General features: G+C 47.1%; 1 protein-coding gene across 7 annotated transcripts in view; it reads right to left on the minus strand.

Moving 5' to 3' along the window:
• Positions 1–55: 55 nt before the first annotated feature.
• Positions 56–20,432, minus strand: part of helz (helicase with zinc finger) — a 60,597-nt gene continuing 40,220 nt past the window's right edge. For 2 of the 7 annotated variants that reach the window (XM_080524488.1, XM_080524487.1), the window contains exons 23-31: positions 19,541–19,592; positions 17,957–18,153; positions 15,597–15,804; positions 15,112–15,203; positions 14,449–14,983; positions 11,090–11,333; positions 9,991–10,702; positions 4,928–5,222; positions 56–4,430 (exon numbers count right to left, since the gene is read on the minus strand). In XM_080524488.1, the coding sequence (XP_080380614.1) occupies positions 4,021–4,430; positions 4,928–5,222; positions 9,991–10,702; positions 11,090–11,333; positions 14,449–14,983; positions 15,112–15,203; positions 15,597–15,804; positions 17,957–18,153; positions 19,541–19,592 (2,745 nt within the window). In that variant the 3' untranslated portion in view covers positions 56–4,020. Of the gene's footprint in view, positions 4,434–4,927; positions 5,223–9,990; positions 10,703–11,089; positions 11,334–14,448; positions 14,984–15,111; positions 15,204–15,581; positions 15,805–17,956; positions 18,154–19,540; positions 19,593–20,432 lie in introns of all 7 variants that reach the window. The other 5 variants (XM_080524489.1, XM_080524486.1, XM_080524485.1 and 2 more) reach the window with 3 other exon arrangements.

The raw sequence follows: 20,432 nt of genomic DNA on the forward strand, positions 1-20,432 counted from the left end.
CACTTTAATAGAGAAACAAATTTAAAAAACAAACAAAAACAAAAAGAAAAGAGGATAAAACTTTTGAAACACAGTCTAAATCCTTTATCATAACCACCACCAATTTGAAAATGAAGAGAGGGAAACAGAAATATTAATTGTTATGTACTGTAATGTACCCACGTGTGTGGATCTAGAGGTACAGCCAAGAAGGGAAAGCGGTGTGCCATTGAGTTAATAGAGGGGAAACCCAAAACTGGGGTTCTGTTCAGGTAGAAACTTTAAGAGAACATTCAGATAGAAATGTGCTGTGTAGAACAGGTATGAGTGTCTATCGTGTGGACGAGGGAGTCCTGTTACATTTCCATCTGCAACATTCTGACTAAAGTTGTAACCTAAGTGAAGACACCCCCAGAGGAGACTGCATGGAGACAAGATGGAGGAAAACAGAGATGTTGTGGCTTTTACAAAAGGCTGAACACAGTGCCCCCTAATGGATGGGCAAGAGGTTGCTCCCACAACAACACAGCGACCAATTCGAGTTAGCATGTTTAGCTAGGTTGTTATAATCAAGGCAACGTTGAGGATCTTTTTTGAAGCCACTTATAGACATGGTGATATGTGACGGGGTGGGTCTAGGGTGGAGCAAAAGCCATTCGAACCCGTTTGATGAAAAAAAATAAAAATTCAAAACATTTAGAGTTGGAGTTCCTCACCCCTGGTCTCAATTTGACATGAGTCAGCAATAATGGTCTAAAATTAGACTACAGAACACTAGACTTACCACTTCATTGAAAAGTTAAATAATAAGGACTAACACCTAAAAAATGGGTCAACCTCGTATTGGTGGAGTTAACACAAAAATGCATTAAAGAGTTGTGTGATTAATTAGTATTGCACAATTTGGAGATTAGCCAATTTATAATTTGTGGAAAACTGATTCAAGTTTAAGTTTGATATCCACAGATTTGCACATCTTTAATGTGGCGCATGTCAGGGAGCAACCTCGGCCCTGTTAAATAAGAATTCCAGAAAAAATAACTCTTACATGACCAATACATAATCCATTGACATGTTAGTAAAATATCATAATGTTTTGTTCATAATGTCACAAGTCATTGTACACATCAAATAATACCAAAATTTGACTTCGAAGGGAGAGAAAAACGTGGTGTTTTTTTTTTATATCATAATTCTTTTCACAAATCAATACAAACCATTTGAGAAAACCAGGGGAAAAAACCGAGCCAGGTCATCTTGGCATGCACAGAATGAACGTACAATCTTCACAAAATTCATTGTCGAACCACAAAGCACCGGTGAAATTAAAATATTAGCATCTTAACTGTGATTTTAGCAATAAAACAGGAAAGAAATGACATGTTGCGACTTAAATGTATTCAAAAATAAGTATTCTACAGTCAAATAAAATGTTTTATATGCCTGCAACAAAAACTCTCCTCTTTTGTCAAAGCAGCCAGACATGACCTTATAAAAATGAATCTACAAAGTTCTATTTTCTATAAGATGCTAAAACTGCTGACCGGATCCTTGATGTCCATTTCTGTAGTTTATTTGTTTTTGTGAATTTGCATAATCAAAAAAGGGCATACCTCTTCTTTAAACAGCTTCTACAAAATTGAGGCTCTCCCTAAACCTTGTTTGTAAATACCTATAAAATGCATATTTACAAGTATATGTTATTTCTTTTGTGAGGAATCAAAAAGCACAACCTCTGGAATCTGGACCTTGGAATTTTAACAATGACGAAAAATCTAAATAAAGCAAAAGTCCCTGTCTTATTCAATGATGGTTCCAACTACGTCCAAGAGGAACGTTTTTTTTCTTTTTTCTTTTTCTTACTACGTTAAGCTTCCTGAATACCTGACCGCATGTTTAATCTGCAAAACTAAGTTCTGATTGACTGGCTCAAAGGTAAAATGAACAACAAAAGAATTACAGAAATGTACCAGTAAGAATCCCCAAAAAGTATTCTACCACATTGTATTGAATGAAATTGTATTTGAGACAATTAATTCATTAAACCTTATAAAATGTTTTATTTTCGATTGGGGAAGAAAAGGTAACACAAATCAATATTGAAAAAAGCCTTAAGATAAACGATTTGCAGTAACTTTGACATTGAATGTTGCTTTAAATGTGAAGAAAAAACCTACAAATGAGTCAATCAACCTCTGTTACATAAATCTGCATTGTCATCAAACATGATTATTTCGTCATACTGGTCATCTCTGTTTGATCAAGATCATGAGTGTACACTATACAAGTGTGTAAAGGGTTGGACAGCTTGGTGGTTAACAAATCAATCCTAATATCTTGAATTCTTCCAAACATTTAAATTGGCAACACAAAGGGGTACATCAAATTCAACATTGGTGACAAGGATCGTGGTATTGCTGTTATGAGTAAAAGCACAACTCATCCAACGCATCAAAATACATCTGAAACTCATCCGACACAGGTTTCTGCGACTGAGTCTTTCCTCGCCTTTCTGATCTGATACATCAAGCCCAGCTCAGCCAAACCCCAACAAAAGGACATCCGGCTTTGACCACACATCTCCCAAATCACTCTCACCACAATACATATCATTCTGACCTGGCAGTGACCCTCTCTATGACACCTTCAACGATCCCTCTCTCCATACAGCAGCCTCTCCACCTTTCGCGAATGGACTCGCTTTTCCACATGATTCAAATATGCACAGTTTCTCTCAAGTCCCTCCGCTAACAAAGAAATCCCCAGCAACTATTGATAAGAAAGCTTGATTGAGTCGTTTGGTCAATATAATGACTTGTCATGTGACAGTGTGAGACTGCACCGTGTCACATGAGTGATACAGATCCTAACAAGACAGAGGTTCTACATATTAAGCTGAAGGTTTAGCCATTCAACCAGGAGAAGACCTTCTGGGTCCTCTGGGTTCAGCTGTAGAGAAGTACTGTAGTAGACTGTTCTGGTTCTTTCTGCCATTCTACTTTCCCCAAGATGGAATCGGATTTTGCATGCTTATCAATTATCATAATCTATCATATATTTCAATCTTGTACAAGAGAGGAGGGCTGGTAGAAGGGGGTTAAATTACAATACGTGCAACCGACACATTTGTATTCTGTAAAATGCGTAATCATGATTTTTCTTCTGATTTGTGTGTATTTGTGTGTTTATGTAAAAATTACATTTACTGTACTTATTAAAATTATTAATCTGTCACTGATGATGATTTTCGGGGTGACGATGTCTACGAATTAAACAAAAGCAAACCAAAGGAATTCTAATGTAAATGCTAACTGCTAACATGGTACAGGAACTTAGGTACATGTCTGTGGCATACCACTCATTTGTATTTTCTTTATATGTACAGATTAGAGGAAAAAATTATCTACTTCTATACAATGTTCCATATAGTTCGTATCAACTCAGTTGACCACTTAGCTTTAAATTCCCCATTAACATAACTATGATGAAAATCAAGACATTAAGTCCACGCCAAAAAAATAAAAAAACAGACAAACAAAAAAGCTTTAACATACTTTTAATAAAGTGGTCAACGTAACCAACTTCAATGGAGGAAAATAAACAGGCAGCTAAGTGGCCAACCGAATTCATGTGTTTTTAAAATTTTTCATCATTTTTTTTGCATTACGTACATATACAAGTGTACATAATATAAGTATATATTCATATATACATAATGAGTATGTATATATACCAGTAATGCATCCATTATATATACTTATGTTTAACTTTTTCACAGATATGTGAAACAGAAAAAAAGAATTTGACTGTTACAAATAAAAGTTTAAAACAAAAACAAAAGCAGGAAACGAAAAACTATCAATAGAAACGATTTGTAAAAGCACTTTGTACCGTTTTTTTTTTCCTTTTTTTATCACCATAAAACTTTTGCTATTTTTTTTTAATTATCATTTTTTGTATTTTTTATTTTTTTTACTGTTTTCATTTTTTATATATTTCTAGGGGAAATCTTTCAAGGGGGAGCCGGGGGGCTGGTGACACTCATTTGAAATAGGAGTAGTATCCGTTGCTACCGTTTGAACTTCCTATGCTGAGCTCTTGGAGAAGGGATAGGGGGTCGCTGTTCTTCTTCACCTGTTCTGGGCGCGCTCGGGGTTTGGGGGGGGCGCGGAGGGCACTAGCATAGGACATGGTGGGGGGTTTGCTGAGGGGGTTCTGGGGCCCACAGGGAGGGCCCTGGCCAGGCTCAGGTGGGGCCTGTTGTTGTTGCTGTTGTTGTTGCTGCTGCTGCTGCTGTTGTTGTTGTTGCTGTTGCTGCTGCTGCTTGTTGTTGGGCATGAGGGGGGGGAACTGTCCGAGGTGCTGAAGGGAGTGGGGGGGGGGCTGGGCTGAGGCGGCTGCTGCCTCAGCTTTCATCTGTTCCTCTGCCTGCCGCAGGGCCTTGGAGGAAGCTGCTGGAAAGACACACGTCGGAGGGGGGGGGGGTGGACAGATGAGAGGAAGAGAGGATGAGGGAAAGGAAGGAAAAGGAGGGGGGCCGGGATTGAAAAGAGGAGGGAGAGAGGGGAAAGGGACAGTTATTGGGGGGGGAAGCTTTCAACGTCAAATGTATTATTTGGTTACGAAATGTTTTCTCAAAAGACTTTTCGTGACAAGAGAATTTGATGTCCTGAGACTAAATTGCAGGTAGAAGGTCACTACCCTGAAAACAACATCAGACCCCTGAAGCTCATTAGTTCCACGGTTATAAATGACAACCACATGACAGGCCATTCTTCACACCTCATAGTGGACCAACATGCCACCGGTCTTCTCCATTGGATTCACTGGATCAAACTTTGACAGCTGTCGAAAACACTAACACCAAACTGCGCCCCTTCCCGACACACGCACACACACACACACACACACACACACACACACACACGGTGGGGCAACTGACACCTACCTAGGAGGTCCCGGTGCTGAGCGAGTGTACTGGCTCCGTTGCATGGAATGTTGTGGAACGGGCCGGGGCCTCCCCCGTTACCGGGCCACATCTCTGGCGGGGGGTAACCGTAGGGGGCGTGGGTGTGTGTGTGAGGGTGGCTGTGTGTGTGTGGGTGGGGGTGGGGGTGCTGCTCCTGGGGGTCCGAGGGGCAGGGTGGGGGGGGCTGCTGGGCAGTGGCGGGGGCCGTCTCGTCTGGGTAGCTGGAGGAGATCCGTCTCTGGTAAAGAGGCCGGCCTGGACCCCTGGGTTCATACTAGAGGAGGGGGGGGAGAAGAGAGAGAGAGAGAGAGAGAGAGAGAGACAAGAAGAGAAAAAGAGAGAGAGAGAGAAAGAAAGACAAGAAGAGAAAAAGAGAGAGAGAAAGAAAGAGTGGGAGGGAGATACATATTTATATTGAATATTAAAACTAACCCCTGAATCATCTTTCCTGACAGAAGACATAATTTGCTGACTTAAAACCAGGGCATAAATTAAACTTCTCGGTCTACCCTGCCAAAGTGTCTGGCGGATGAGAAAATCCAGTAGCCACATTTTTAAACCCATTATTACGGCAAATATCACCAAAAAACACACGTTAGCATGACTTCTGACGCATTGATAATTACTCCTCGCACAGAACAAACCTCCTGAAGGCTTCAGGCTTCACACCCATCCCTGTCAAAATATCACCAAATATTTTCCCCTGCATGTTTTTTGATCTCACGTGGGCGCGTGGAAGCTGCCATCTGCCACCTGCGGTTGAATTTGACTGTTTATGCTGTAATGTTATTTGAGGTTGTAGCGTTGTTGTAACTAAGACAGCTCAGAGTCTCTGGGGTCTGTCGGAGGAGAAGTGTGAGATGAGCAGCAGTGTTACAGCCTGCTGGAGGTGGTGGTAGGAGGAGATTTGGTAAGACGGTAAGATTTAGAGATCTACCCGCCGACGGCAAAATCTACCCACATTTAGTGGATGGTGGGTGTTAATTTATTTTTTAACAAATGCAAAAAGTAAAGTATCTTCAAGGCACAGGTGGACCAGCATAAGCAGCTCTAACATCTTTTTTAATCAACAAGCTGTGTTGTCAGACGTGTGTTTCTCTAACATCTTTTTAATCAACCAGCTGAGCGTCTCTCCCAGTGGAGGTTGGTAGGAGGATGGCCTCATTGTAATGCATGGAACGGAACATGTGTTTGAAACAATCCCTCATTCTGTTCCATGCATCACAATGAGGGCCAGGCCTCCTCCTCCTCTACCTCCACCAGCCTCCTACCTCTCCTCCTCCACCTCCATCAGCCTCCTCCCTCTCCTCCTCTACCTCCACCAGCCTCCTCCCTCTCCTCCTCTACCTCCATCAGCCTCCTACCTCTCCTCCTCTACCTCCATCAGCCTCCTCCCTCTCCTCCTCTACCTCCACCAGCCTCCTCCCTCTCCTCCTCTACCTCCACCAGCCTCCTACCTCCTCCTCTACCTCCACCAGCCTCCTCCCTCTCCTCCTCTACCTCCACCAGCCTCCTCCCTCTCCTCCTCTACCTCCACCAGCCTCCTCCCTCTCCTCCTCTACCTCCACCAGCCTCCTACCTCCTCCTCTACCTACACCAGCCTCCTACCTCCTCCTCCTCTACCTCCACCAGCCTCCTACCTCCTCCTCCTCTACCTCCACCAGCCTCCTCCCTCTCCTCCTCTACCTCCACCAGCCTACCTCTCCTCCTCTACCTCCACCAGCCTCCTCCCTCTCCTCCTCTACCTCCACCAGCCTCCTCCCTCTCCTCCTCTACCTCCACCAGCCTCCTCCCTCTCCTCCTCTACCTCCACCAGCCTCCTCCTCCTCCTCTACCTCCACCAGCCTCCTCCCTCTCCTCCTCTACCTCCACCAGCCTCCTACCTCTCCTCCTCTACCTCCACCAGCCTCCTACCTCTCCTCCTCTACCTCCACCAGCCTCCTCCCTCTCCTCCTCTACCTCCACCAGCCTCCTACCTCTCCTCCTCTACCTCCACCAGCCTCCTCCCTCTCCTCCTCTACCTCCACCAGCCTCCTACCTCTCCTCCTCTACCTCCACCAGCCTCCTACCTCCTCCTCTACCTCCTCCAGCCTCCTACCTCTACCTCCACCAGCCTCCTACCTCTCCTCCTCTACCTCCACCAGCCTCCTACCTCTCCTCCTCTACCTCCACCACCTCCTACCTCTCCTCCTCTACCTCCATCAGCCTCCTAACTCTCCTCCTCTACCTCCACCAGCCTCCTACCTCTCCTCCTCTACCTCCACCAGCCTCCTACCTCTCCTCCTCTACCTCCACCAGCCTCCTACCTCTCCTCCTCTACCTCCACCAGCCTCCTACCTCCTCCTCTACCTCCATCAGCCTCCTCCCTCTCCTCCTCTACCTCCACCAGCCTCCTACCTCTCCTCCTCTACCTCCACCAGCCTCCTCCCTCTCCTCCTCTACCTCCACCAGCCTCCTCCCTCTCCTCCTCTACCTCCACCAGCCTCCTCCCTCTCCTCCTCTACCTCCACCAGCCTCCTACCTCTCCTCCTCTACCTCCACCAGCCTCCTACCTCTCCTCCACCAGCCTCCTACCTCTCCTCCTCTACCTCCACCAGCCTCCTAACTCTCCTCCTCTACCTCCATCAGCCTCCTACCTCTCCTCCTCTACCTCCATCAGCCTCCTCCCTCTCCTCCTCTACCTCCATCAGCCTCCTCCTCCTCCTCCTCTACCTCCACCAGCCTCCTACCTCTCCTCCTCTACCTCCACCAGCCTCCTACCTCTCCTCCTCTACCTCCATCAGCCTCCTACCTCTCCTCCTCTACCTCCATCAGCCTCCTACCTCTCCTCCTCTACCTCCATCAGCCTCCTACCTCTCCTCCTCTACCTCCACCAGCCTCCTCTACCTCCTCCTCCTCTACCTCCACCAGCCTCCTAACTCCCCTCTACCTCCACTAGCCTCCTCTACCTCCTCCTGTTATGTTATGTATACCTCCACCAGCCTCCTCTACCTCCTCCTTCGCTACCTCCACCAGCCTCCTCTACCTCCTTCTCCTCCTCCTCTACCTCCACCAGCCTCCTCTACCTCCTCCTCCTCCTCTACCTCCACCAGCCTCCTCCTGTTATGTTATGTATACCTCCACACCTCTCCTCCTCACTGTCATTCTCAGATCAGATGAGACAAGGCAGACGTGAGAAAGTCACAGCTTCCACATCCTGTAAGCTCGCACTTTCAATGTGTGAGACAACAATGTGTCTAGACTATCTGAATCAAGATAGTTCTAATGCACTGTTACCATTCACAAGCTAACGGTGGCTTTGGGAGAGGGATGAGAAGAGCTTGTCGAAACATAGAACTCTGTCTACCTTACACCCACCATAGAAGGATATTAAAAAGTCCATTTAATAAATAAGCATCATTTCATGGTTATGTACACGGTTAACATGGTTATAAGTTTATAATGTGTACTTGTTTACAAGCTCTAATGTGAGTTCGCTCATTGGTTATACTACGTGATATGAATGTCATTCATTCATTTCTTTATTTCATTGGTCCATCGGGAAGAGCTAGCCAACTGTAATGTATGCTGAGATAGAGGGGCGGGATTTTGTACTAATAACGATAGGTTGCACTAAGTAACGTGTGAGAATGATTGATGACATCTTCGAGTGAAGTAAGATCTGTATGCTGTGTGTATAACAATTCGGGAATCAACGAACAGTTATTCCTTTGGATGTTGGTGCACATTGAAGCTACCAGAGGTAAATACATATGTCTGGTGTTTGTTTATAAGCTACATCTACTCGTTGTAGTATGTTATATTTGACTGTAGAGCTAATCGCGGCAAGCGGTTAGCTTAGCATAATTACGTTAGCATGTTGCTAGCATTTGCTGAGTGATAAATAGTTTCTAGCTATATCAAAACGAAATAGCTATTGGATTTTGTAGCTCAGTGTATTCTGTTAATTCAGAATTGGAAGTCGAGAGACCAAGCAAAAGGAAAGCTCTCCGGTGGACATGGAGACCGTTTCCAATCGCCTGGGGTAACTCGAGACCGTCCAGTGAATCTTCGCGTCAGTGTACTTCAATCATTCTCCTGCGCTCGTGGGAGAGCGCTGGACCCCATCCCCCCTCATCTCTGCCTCTTTTTTCAGATCTTTCAAACCCCTCGTTTACCTACGAGTCCCCCACGAGGTTACGTGAGTACTGAACCACGCACGTGCTTTTATTTTAGGCTCATGTAAACGAGTGAAGTGGCCATATCTGTTTCAAGGCCCCCCCGCTCACAAGCAACGTCAGCTGCAACGGTAACACTGGTTAATGGACTGAGTTACAGAGCGCGTGTGTGTGTGTGAGTGTGGGCCCACCTTTTTATTTTACTTAATGATATATTGTACAATTGTGAATCCTTTGAGTTGACTTTGAGTTAACATTACATTTATTTCCTTGAAAGGAATTGGAATAGGCTTTGAGCCTATATTTTGTTATGTGATATTGTGATATTGTCTGTTGACATTGTATTGTGAATATTGTCTATTGACTTTGTATAACATTATAATTGACTACCAACACTTTAAATTTAGCATTTAGTAAATAAATATATACCCTTTGGTATTTGCATTTAAAGCCACTGTGTTGTGTCATAAACAGGTAATAGGCAATTCATATGATATATTAAAACATAAATACATTAAAAGGATTAAAAAGGAAGTCCTATTTAAAATACTTCCACATAGTTAATGGAGGCACCGATCGTCATAATTTGAATAGTTTATTATTACAGGTAATACCGCCACTTATTTAAAATAGAACTCAGAACTATTTGATATGTAACCACTGCCCATATGGCAGGGGTTACATATCAAATATATATCAAATATTTTTAGAGAGAGAGAGAGAGAGGGGGGGGGAGAATTCAAGCACTTTCAATGACCCATGTCTATTTTCAAAAACTTTTACGACCTTGATTTCTTTCTCTCAAATTCACAAACTTTCAAGGATTTCAAGGACCTGTGGGAACCCTGTGTCTACCTCAGTCATCCGACGGCATCAGGTTCTTACCTCTTCTACGTTGTGAAGGGCGGTGGCGGCTGCTGTTCTGGGGGACAAGGGGTGGTACGACTCCTGGCCTGGGCCTTGCTGCTGCCCCTGCTGTTGTTGTTGATGCTGCTGTTGTTGTTGTTGTTGATGTTGTTGTTGTTGATGCTGCTGCTGCTGCTGCTGTTGTTGGTGGTGGTGGTGATGGTGGTGCTGGAGCTGCATGAGGTGGACCTCCTGTCTGCTGGGGTGGGCCATGACAGGCAGGCCGTAGGGGAAACTCTGCCCCTGACCCTGCCCGCCGTGGCCCAGCATGTGGTGGTTCTGGGCCTGCTGCTGCTGCTGGGCGCCCACTGACGCAGCTCCGCCGTGGGGCCACTGGGCCTCCTGGAGGAGGTACTTGAGCTGGGGCGGAGGGGTGGTGGAGCCGGGGGGTTGGTGGTGGTGGGCAGAGTGGGGGTAGTTGTAGAGGGGGTTCCCGGGGTGCTGCTGGAGCGCCGGGTTGTTGAGGAGCTCCAGCTCGCGGCTGGCTTCGGGGTGGGGGTGGGGGTAGGGCCCGGGGGGGAAGGGGCCCGTGTGGTTGGCCGTGGAGGCCGAGGGGTCACCCGGGGAGCGGGTCTGGGACTGGACCTGGCGGTACTGGAGCAGGCGGGACTGGGGAGGGGGCTGCATCTCGGGGGCGTCCCTGGGGTCGGGCTGATCCTGGGGGGGCATCTCTCTCAGGAGGCCGGGGAACCTGGAGACACACACACACACACACCTTAATCTCTCAAATCTGTTAAACTAGTGGTGTGTTAAGACACAGATGAACATTGTTTTATAAAAGGAACTGACGCAAGCTCAGAAAGGGGGAGGAAGAGGGGAAAAAAGAAAGAAAGAAAGAACAGAAACAGTCAGAGAGAGAGAAAGAAAGAGAGGGGGGGGGAGAGAGAGAGGGGGAGAGAACGAGAGAAGGGGGGGACAGACAAAGTGATAACAGAACAGGCAGTCAGGCACAGACAAAAGAGAGAGGGATTGAGACTGAGACTGAGAGAGAGAGAGAGAGAGATGAAGGACAGAGAGAGAGAGACAAACAGACCAGAGGTCAGCTGGGTGGGCCGGCGGGCGGAGGTGATCAGGGTACCTGGTGAAGGGCGGCCCTCCTCCCCCGGCGGCGGCTGCAGCTGCGGCCTCCTCCTCCATGCTGGCGCCCAGCCTCCAGTTGGCCCGGAGGAGCTGCGGGGGGAAGCGAGCCAGGCCGGGCTGGGCCAGGTGGGCCAGCTGCTGGGGCAGAGGGAAGGCCACCCCGCCCTGGAGGAAGGGCCCTGGAGGGTCCCCCCACTGGCCAAGTCTGGCCTGCTGAGTCAGAGCCTCGAGGGCTAGGGGGTCTGGGGGAAGGAGGGAGGGAGAGAGAGGAGAGTCGTTATTAGAAGGTACGATGGTGAGATTTGAGTTTGAGTAGAGGTGTGTCTACCTGCTGTCGCCGTGCCGCTAAGCGTTATGTAATTCAACTTAAACTAATCTAATGTGGAAATGCCTCTGTGTTATGAGGCGGCTGTGGCGCAGGAGGGAGAGCCGGCGTCTGATGATCGCAAGGTCGGCAGATTTGCGGTTCGAACCCCGACTCGCTATGTGTCGAGGTGTCCTTGGGCAAGACACTGAACCTCAAATTGCTCCCAATGAGCGGGCCGGCGCCTTGCATGGTAGCTTGCCCCCATTGATGTGCGAATGGGTGAATGAGGCCATTGTAAAGCTCTTTGGAATAAGGCGCTATATAAGTCAGTACATTTACCATTTATGACTAAAGGAAGAGCAGTATTGGAGTTTCGTTTTCACAAGAGTGGGTGATAATAATCACCTCATAATGAGATAATGACTGTATTTTGCAGTTTAGTTTGATTTCGGGAACTTGTTATGAATGCTATGCCCTGGTTTTCATTCACAGAATGTCAAAGGACAGAAAGAAACTCCGTAAAAAGAAACAGAACATGTTCATTAAAAGTTGTATGATGTTGAAATAAACAAGCCAGGCTTTCTCTTTTCCACAGTGCCTAATAACCTAATGTTCAGTAATTATATGGGAACATGAAAGTGTTATCTGCCTGCAGCTATAAACAGACAGTTAACGGCAGCTGTGATTAGCTCACATAACAGCAGAAGATCATCTGAAATAGGCCAGTCAAGAGGGACACATTCACTTGTGCTCGGAACCTTCTGGAGCACACACACCACACCCACACACACCGTTTTGATTGTTCAAATACTAGCATGAAAAACAATTAAAAATACTTACAAAAATATAATAAATATAAATACAAAAAACACAACTGCAAGGAGTATTGCTCAGTATAGCCTGAATTGAGATGGCAGTTATGTCTTTGAATCAAAGAGTACAGTCATATAAACTGGTCGCCTGTTGTATTTGGTGACAACACCATTACATGCCATTAGTCCCTCATCTTCTCTGCAAAAAGAAAAAAGAAAAGTGATCAAGCTTTCACGTCCGTTCAAGTACTCATGGCAACCGCACACGCACGCACGCACACACAGCATTTTAATTGTTTTGACTGTTTGAGGACTGGCATGAAAAACAATTACAAAAAAAACAAAAAACACACGACTGCAGCTTTAACACGAGTGCTTAGAGGGTGGCGGTGTGTGTCGAGCGGATAGACAGAGCGGAGATGAGTGGAAATATGACTTTGCTTTCAGCAGTCAGCCAAACCGTCACCTGAATACTAACCAAGTCAGAACACACCGAGTCTAACCAAGTCAGAACACACCCTACAGTGAGTGTACCTAGTCAGAACACACCCTACAGTGAGTCTAACTAGTCAGAACACACCCTACACTGAGTCTAGTCAGAACACACCCTACACTGAGTCTAGTCAGAACACACCCTACAGTGAGTCTAGTCAGAACACACCCTACACTGAGCCTATCTAGTCAGAACACACCCTACACTGAGTCTAGTCAGAACACACCCTACAGTGAGTCTACCTAGTCAGAACACACTCCACAGTAGGGATACCCCGATCGATCGGCTAGCAATCGGGCGATAATCAGTAAAAATATGAGATCGGGGATATCCGATAAGTCGCCGATCACAACAACCGATCAATAACGCAAACAACGTGAGCCAATTCATTGTCGCATCCTCATTAACCTAAACGAGCCACTCTCGCATGCTTGTTAACTAAAATATGTCGGCGGTGTGTGGTGTTATGTGTTTATAACATTAGGACTCCAGTTCCCAGTATGCACCGGGAGAGCTGAGCATGCGCAGTAGTCGTGAATGTTACCTGTCGGAGGCTCAGAGGCAAGTTGGCATTTTGTAAATGAAAAGAAGGCTTAAACCTACGCCTTTAGAATAGAAATACAAACATAACAATGTGGAAGTACTATAAAGTGTGTGAGACAGGTGTCATTACATGCCATCTGCAATCTGTGCAGGGATAAAATACCTTAAGGGGGGGCAAAGGTAAAATCCTTCAACACAACCAATAAGGCACTTGAAGTCTCATCACGTAGTGGAGCATGGCGAGTTTGAAAAGCTGACCGTGGAGAATGAGAAGAAAAAGGCGGAGAAAATGTACAGACACAACTCGGCCCGCTTAACGAAAGGTTAATCGGAGGCTTTATAGGAGGCTCTAAACGTTAAATGTCTCATCCACACTCATTTTTTTATTAGCCTATTAGTATTAGGCTATTTGATCGGTATCAGGAGTATATCGGCACATATTGCTCATAGATTATCGGTGATCGGTATCGGGGCATCCCTACCCGACACTGAGTCTAACTAGTCAGAACACACCCTACAGTGAGTCTAACTAGTCAGAACACACCCTACAGTGAGTCTAACTAGTCAGAACACACCCTACAGTGAGCCTAACTAGTCAGAACACACCCTACAGTGAGTCTAACTAGTCAGAACACACCCTACAGTGAGCCTAACTAGTCAGAACACACCCTACAGTGAGCCTAACTAGTCAGAACACACCCTACAGTGAGTCTAACTAGTCAGAACACACCCTACAGTGAGCCTAACTAGTCAGAACACACCCTACAGTGAGCCTAACTAGTCAGAACACACCCTACACTGAGTCTATCTAGTCAGAACACACCCTACAGTGAGTCTAACTAGTCAGAACACACCCTACAGTGAGTCTAACTAGTCAGAACACACCCTACACTGAGTCTAGTCAGAACACACCCTACAGTGAGTCTAACTAATCAGAACACACCCTACAGTGAGTCTAAATAGTCAGAACACACCGTACACTGAGTCTAACTAGTCAGAACACACCCTACAGTGAGTCTAACTAGTCAGAACACACCCTACAGTGAGTCTAAATAGTCAGAACACACCCTACACTGAGTCTATCCGGTCAGAACACACCCGTTCCATCCGTTCCATGCATTACAATGTGCCCCTCTTCCGATATCTACCTCCACCAGCCTCCCCTGGTATAGTCGTAGCAGTTACACATCACAACCACTCACCCAGTCCATCTCCCAGGCCTCCGTCCTGGCTTTCCTCCCCGAAGCTGTTGACCCTGCCGGGCTGGGAGAGGGCAGGGTGGTGGCCCCCCATCTGGGCCCTCATGGAGCTCCCCATCCCGTCCTCCGCCGCCCCGGGCTCGCCCGCCTCCTGGTTGGGCGACTGCACGCCCCTGTGGGGGGGCAGAGGCCCGGAGAAGAAGGAGGGGTTGTGGGTGCCGCTGGGAGGGAAGGCTGGGGAGAGCTGGGCCGCGTGCTGCTGCTGCTGGTTCTGGTTCTGTGGGCCCATGGAGGGGCCGGGGTGCTGCGGGGGGACCCGGAAGGGGAGCCGGGAGACTGGGTACTGTGGGGGGAAGGCCCTGCCCGCTCCGGGGTGAGGGGCGAAGGCCGGGTTGGGGGGCGCCAGGTGGTAGTTGAGGGGTCTTTGGCCTGAGGGGTCTTTGCTGCGGTGGAGGAAACCCATCCCGTCTGACTGGGGGTCTAGACCTCGACCCCCCCCACCACCACCACCACCACCACCACCAGGATCCAACTCCCCCTGGAGAAGAGGAGACACGCGTACCACTGTGAGCACCACCATCATTCATCAAATCACTTTTATAATTTGCTCATTTCTACTTTTTTTCTACTTCTTTTTTGTAGGATTGTCCTTCTTTCACAACAGACCTGTTTGTCTTTCATGTCTGATGTTTTTCTCTCCGGGGTGGGCAAACGAAAAGGTGTGCTTGGCTCCGACTTCGGGCATCCTTCCAATTTACCTGATGAGGCACAAAAGAAACGACAAAAAAACAGGCATAGTTTCAGTGACCTCCGCTCCTTGGAAAGCTTTAAATGCCTTTTCGCAAAATGTGTGTTACATTCGGGTATCTGTTAACCGAATCTGAATCCCCCTCAGCCCCCCCACCCTCCCCCTCTCCAGGCGAGGCATTAAAGGGGCTTGTGATTCGCTCGTAATTATCACCATTCTTTAACCAAGCACATCTTTTAAGAACAGGTGCTCAATCTGCACTCAATTACAGTCCACTGCTACAGGTAAAAAGAACACCTACCAACTGGCTTGATTGGGGAAAAACAAAACAATAACAACAACAGCAGCAACGACACAATTCCTTTGTAATGTTGTCCATCTTTTTTACCTAGTCCTCCCTCACCATTTCTGATGGGATCGGCCTGCAGCTCCTTGTCCGGGCTGGGCTGGCCCCCCATGCCCAGGGGCGAGGGGTGTGTGACGCCTCCGTAGGGGATGGGGGACCCCCGGTTCTGGGCCTGGAGCAGGTTGAGGTTGTAGGCCATGGCTGCCTGGTGACTCATGATGCGGGGGTCCATGGGGAAGCGGTTCTGGTAGCCCGGCCAGGGTAGCTGCGGAGCGGAGGGGCATGTTAGCGAGCGGTCACAATCATGTTACAGGGCGGTAAAAAGAAGGTTTGCATTCATTCATTCACACGGTCAGTATGTGTAATGGAATTATTCGAGTAGTCTAAATACAAAATAGATGAAGGTGACCTGGAAAATTGTATAGAAAAGGTATTTAACTGTCTTAGAGAGAGCCTAGCTTTTTATGTACATGTAACAGTCACGCCCTCAGGTAAAACACAAGCCAATCACAGGGAGCTCCTGTCTACATAGGGGGTCACCTGACGCTAGCTGTGATGAGATTATGGGGATAGTTGGCCCCCCACTTTCTTTGAGACACAAAGGTGGAAACGAACACAAAAGTCAAATCAGGTCTTTATGATCATTTAAATGTGTCTATTGTCTAGCCAATGTCAACTTTCAAGTAGAAAAACTGGTTTCCATTGTCCATCAGGTTGATGTCGTTAAGTGTGTTAATTCTGCCCAGACAGTCTGACTGATAGTCACAATCAATGAGAAAAATCTTTACCAGACGAATAAATTCTGCTACATATGTCATTCAGACCAGTCAGTCATGTATTCATTCAGCCATTTTAACCATTCTTATGTATTTCTTCAGTCAGCCAGCCATATATATTTTCATTCATCAATGCGTGTGAAGGCTAGGCGCGACGTGTCTCTTCCGTACAGAAATCGCAGACTGTCAGATGTCAATACTCCACAGTCACACAGCCTCACTGTGCCCGGATGCTGTATGAAGGGATCTTAGGCCTATGAGAGTATTGAGCAAAACCAAACAGCATTTTAACAGCATAAACTACTGTAGCTTTCTCTCCAACAGAACAACACTACGCTGGAACTGATTAACAGTTGATTGGATCCGTCAGCTGCCATTACGTTTTTAAACGGAGAAACAAACAGCGTAGCCAAGATTGTGGCGGACGGACAGATGTGTCTCTTTGTTTCTTCTTTCTGTTCCTGCCCTTACTGCACCCTGGTTAAGGACCGACATCTGTACTGACATTTCTCTAATTAGTAGCAACAGTAGTAATTGGTGCCATTTTTCAGCTCGTTTCGAGAGGAAGAGGAATGCTGGAAGTGAGGAATGGAGGAGAGAAAGAGAGAGGGATGGAGGAGAGAAAGAGAGAGGGATGGAGGAGAGAAAGAGAGAGGGATGGAGGAGAGAAAGAGAGAGGGATGGAGGAGAGAAAGAGAGAGGGATGGAGGAGAGAAAGAGAGAGGGATGGAGGAGAGAAAGAGAGAGGGGGGTGGCCAAATATGAGATGAGCGTTTGGGTACTACGAACCTTATGGGCACTATTAGCACCCTATGTGCAACCAGTATGTGTCGCTAAACATTCGTTAGCAAGTCGTCATGACAACATCACAGGCACACTGGCATAATTAAATGCATGCGTTTTTTTCCTCGATGAAAAATCACGTAACACCCCACAAGACTCGTCTGTTCTGGTGGACTCATTACTGCCAACAAACTAGAAATACAAGCCAAAGCAATGAAGACCAATGATACAGTAGCATTTCATCCTATGAATGAACCTGTGTGTTTGTGTGTGTGTGTGTGTGAGAGAGAGAGAGAGAGAGAGGGAGAGAGAGAGAGACAGAGAAAAAAAAAACAGATGGACGGAGCGAGAGAGCGAGAAACAGAGGGAGGAAAAGAGTGACAGTCTCTATTTTTCTCTGACACAGGAATAGAGAAAGATAATTAGAGTGTGTGCGTGTGGGAGAGGCAGAGCGAAAGAGAGGGTGTGAGACTGTTCTCATCACCAACATCTGTCACTTACAGGAAAGGACATGAACAGACAGAGAGAGAGAGGGAGGAAGAGAGAGAGAGAGAGACAGAGAGAGACACAGAGACAGAGAGAGAGACAGACAGAGCGAGAGACAAGAGAGAGAGACAGACAGAGACAGACAGACAGAGAGAGAGAGACAGAGTGAGGAAGAGAGACAGAGAGAGAGACAGACAGAGACAGACAGACAGAGAGAGAGAGACAGAGTGAGGAAGAGAGACAGAGAGAGAGAGAGAGGAAGAGAGACACAGAGAGACAGACAGAGAGAGAGAGACAGACAGAGACAGACAGACAGAGACACACACACAGACAGACAGACAGATAGACAGACAGAGAGACAGACAGACTTACCCCACTGACAGGCAGGGGCATGGACATGACCATGTTGCCCCCGTAGACGGCGGGGACGTAGAGGATGCTGGCGCCAGTGTGGGGGTCTATCCTCTGCACGGGGCTGGGGGACTTGCCCATGGCGCCGGGGGTGCCGCCCAGGGGGGGCGAGAACGCACGGATGGGGTTCCCCATCAACACCGCCGGGTTAGGTTGAACTGGAGGGAGAGGGGGGGGGGGGGAATAAATAGGATGTTATGAATTACTATGAAATAAAATACGATCGCATTAATAGCTAGATATAACAAAGGAACGTCCGTTTTGTAGTTTGCTTTGGAGGTGCAGAAGTGAACTGTACAAAAATCGAGCAGAGGGTCATCTGTGACGTTGTTTGAGCATACATAGAGCGTACCGTACTCACACACAATAACACAGTGTTACTGTAGCGGTACAAGGACAAATTGCTCGTGTTGAATGCTCATGAAGTAGAGCAACATAGCATTCTAAATCCGTGTTTCTTTCTCAGAAACTGGGGTTAAAAGGACAGTTAAAAGAACTGCATTTTTTTTTTCCAGGATCAGGGGGTTAAAGAACAGTTCAAGAGCAGCATCTTTCCCAGAGAGAGAACATCATATTAAATCATGTCGCTCGCTGTGTTATTGCAGTCTGGGACACGGTGCAGAAACAGCCCCGGGCCTGCATGGAGCCCAGCTATCCATCTGAGACACTGAATTAGCTTATGAGGCTCTGGAGATGACTGGAGCGGGGGGGGGGGGGATGTGTGTGTGTGTGTGTGTGTGTTTGTGTGTGTGGGGGGGTGATGGAAATGCCAGTTGCCTTGTTTAATAATGATGATGATTATGGTGAGGATGATAATAATGATTAGGGGTAGGGGGGGGGGTGTTCAAGGGTGAGGAGGTGTGTGTCATGAAGTGATGGCACAATACTCCTCCCCCCTCTCTCACTCGCTCCCTCTCTCTCTCCCGCCCTCCCCCCACATCCCTCTGTCCAAAGCGATGGCTCAATACGCCCCTTCTGTTCTCTCCCTCTCTCCCTCGATCCCCCGCCCCCCCCCCCCCCCAAAAGAGCATTCATGCGTTACTCTGCCAGGAGACTGGATTCATGGTGACTAGGAGGGGACATGCTGCTCCATCCTCAGCCCTCTCAACCGGGGGCCATGTTGTATCTGAGCCATAGTGTTTATTGTACACTTTTTTCCCCTTTTTTTTTATTACTTTGTAGTATTTCAGACAAAGGATTATTAGAACCAAGAAAAAAAGCATGTTCTTTTCTGCCTCGGGACAGGAGTTTTTCCTGTAGAGACTGTGACCAGACCAGGAAAAATATCTGCCCCCCAACCCCCCCAACTAGTTGTATCGTATACCTAAGGACTTGGAGTTCCTGGCACTACATATGACTAGCGTCATAAATCCCATAATAGCAATTGGACAGCATGTTAGTAGTAAACAGGAAATGCAGGAATAAAGCCTAAGAGTGCTTTATAAACGACACACATGGGATGAGCTCTAACAGTTGGCATCAGCAATGTTTACCATAATACCACGACTGGAAACAGGGTAGGGGAGAGACGGTTATGGAACTCACCAAATCCTTCTGGAGGAAAGTGTTCAGTATGGTTTGCATGTTGCCCTTTCCCCTAAAAGAGACAAAAAAAGAGAGAGAGAAAGATGCATCCTTAGAAAGCAGTGGAGCAAGAGAAGTCGATGGAGAAAAGAGGGGGGGGAGGTGGAGGAAGCAGGATGTAGCAAGCAGTGACAGTAGAGTCCTTGGTGGCCCACATACGTCCCGACGGCTACACGCGTAACACTTCTAGACACGTAGGCAGGAATGCACAGAGCCAGTTCTAGAATACAGACAGTTTCAGAATGCACAGAGCCGGTTCTAGAATGCACAGAGGCAGTTCTAGAATGCACAGAGCCGGTTCTAGAATGCACAGAGGCAGTTCTAGAACACAGAGCCAGTTCTAGAATGCACAGAGCCAGTTCTAGAATGCACAGAGCCAGTTCTAGAATACAGACAGTTTCAGAATGCACAGAGCCAGTTGAAGAATACACAGAGCCGGTTCTAGAATGCACAGAGGCAGTTCTAGAATGCACAGAGCCAGTTCTAGAATGCAGAGCCAGTTCTAGAATGCACAGAGCCCGTTCTAGAACACAGATCTAGAATGCACAGAGGCAGTTCTAGAATACACAGAGGCAGTTCTAGAATGCACAGAGCCAGTTCTAGAACACAGAGCCAGTTCTAGAATGCACAGAGCCAGTTCTAGAATGCACAGAGCCAGTTCTAGAATGCACAGAGCCAGTTCTAGAATGCAGAGCCAGTTCTAGAACACAGATCTAGAATGCACAGAGGCAGTTCTAGAATACACAGAGGCAGTTCTAGAATGCACAGAGCCAGTTCTAGAACACAGAGCCAGTTCTAGAATGCACAGAGCCAGTTCTAGAATGCACAGAGCCAGTTCTAGAACACAGAGCCA

The sequence above is a fragment of the Nansenia antarctica genome, assembly GCF_963989245.1.
Source record: "Nansenia antarctica genome assembly, chromosome: 2".
In the NCBI taxonomy this organism is placed as follows: domain Eukaryota; kingdom Metazoa; phylum Chordata; class Actinopteri; order Argentiniformes; family Microstomatidae; genus Nansenia; species Nansenia antarctica.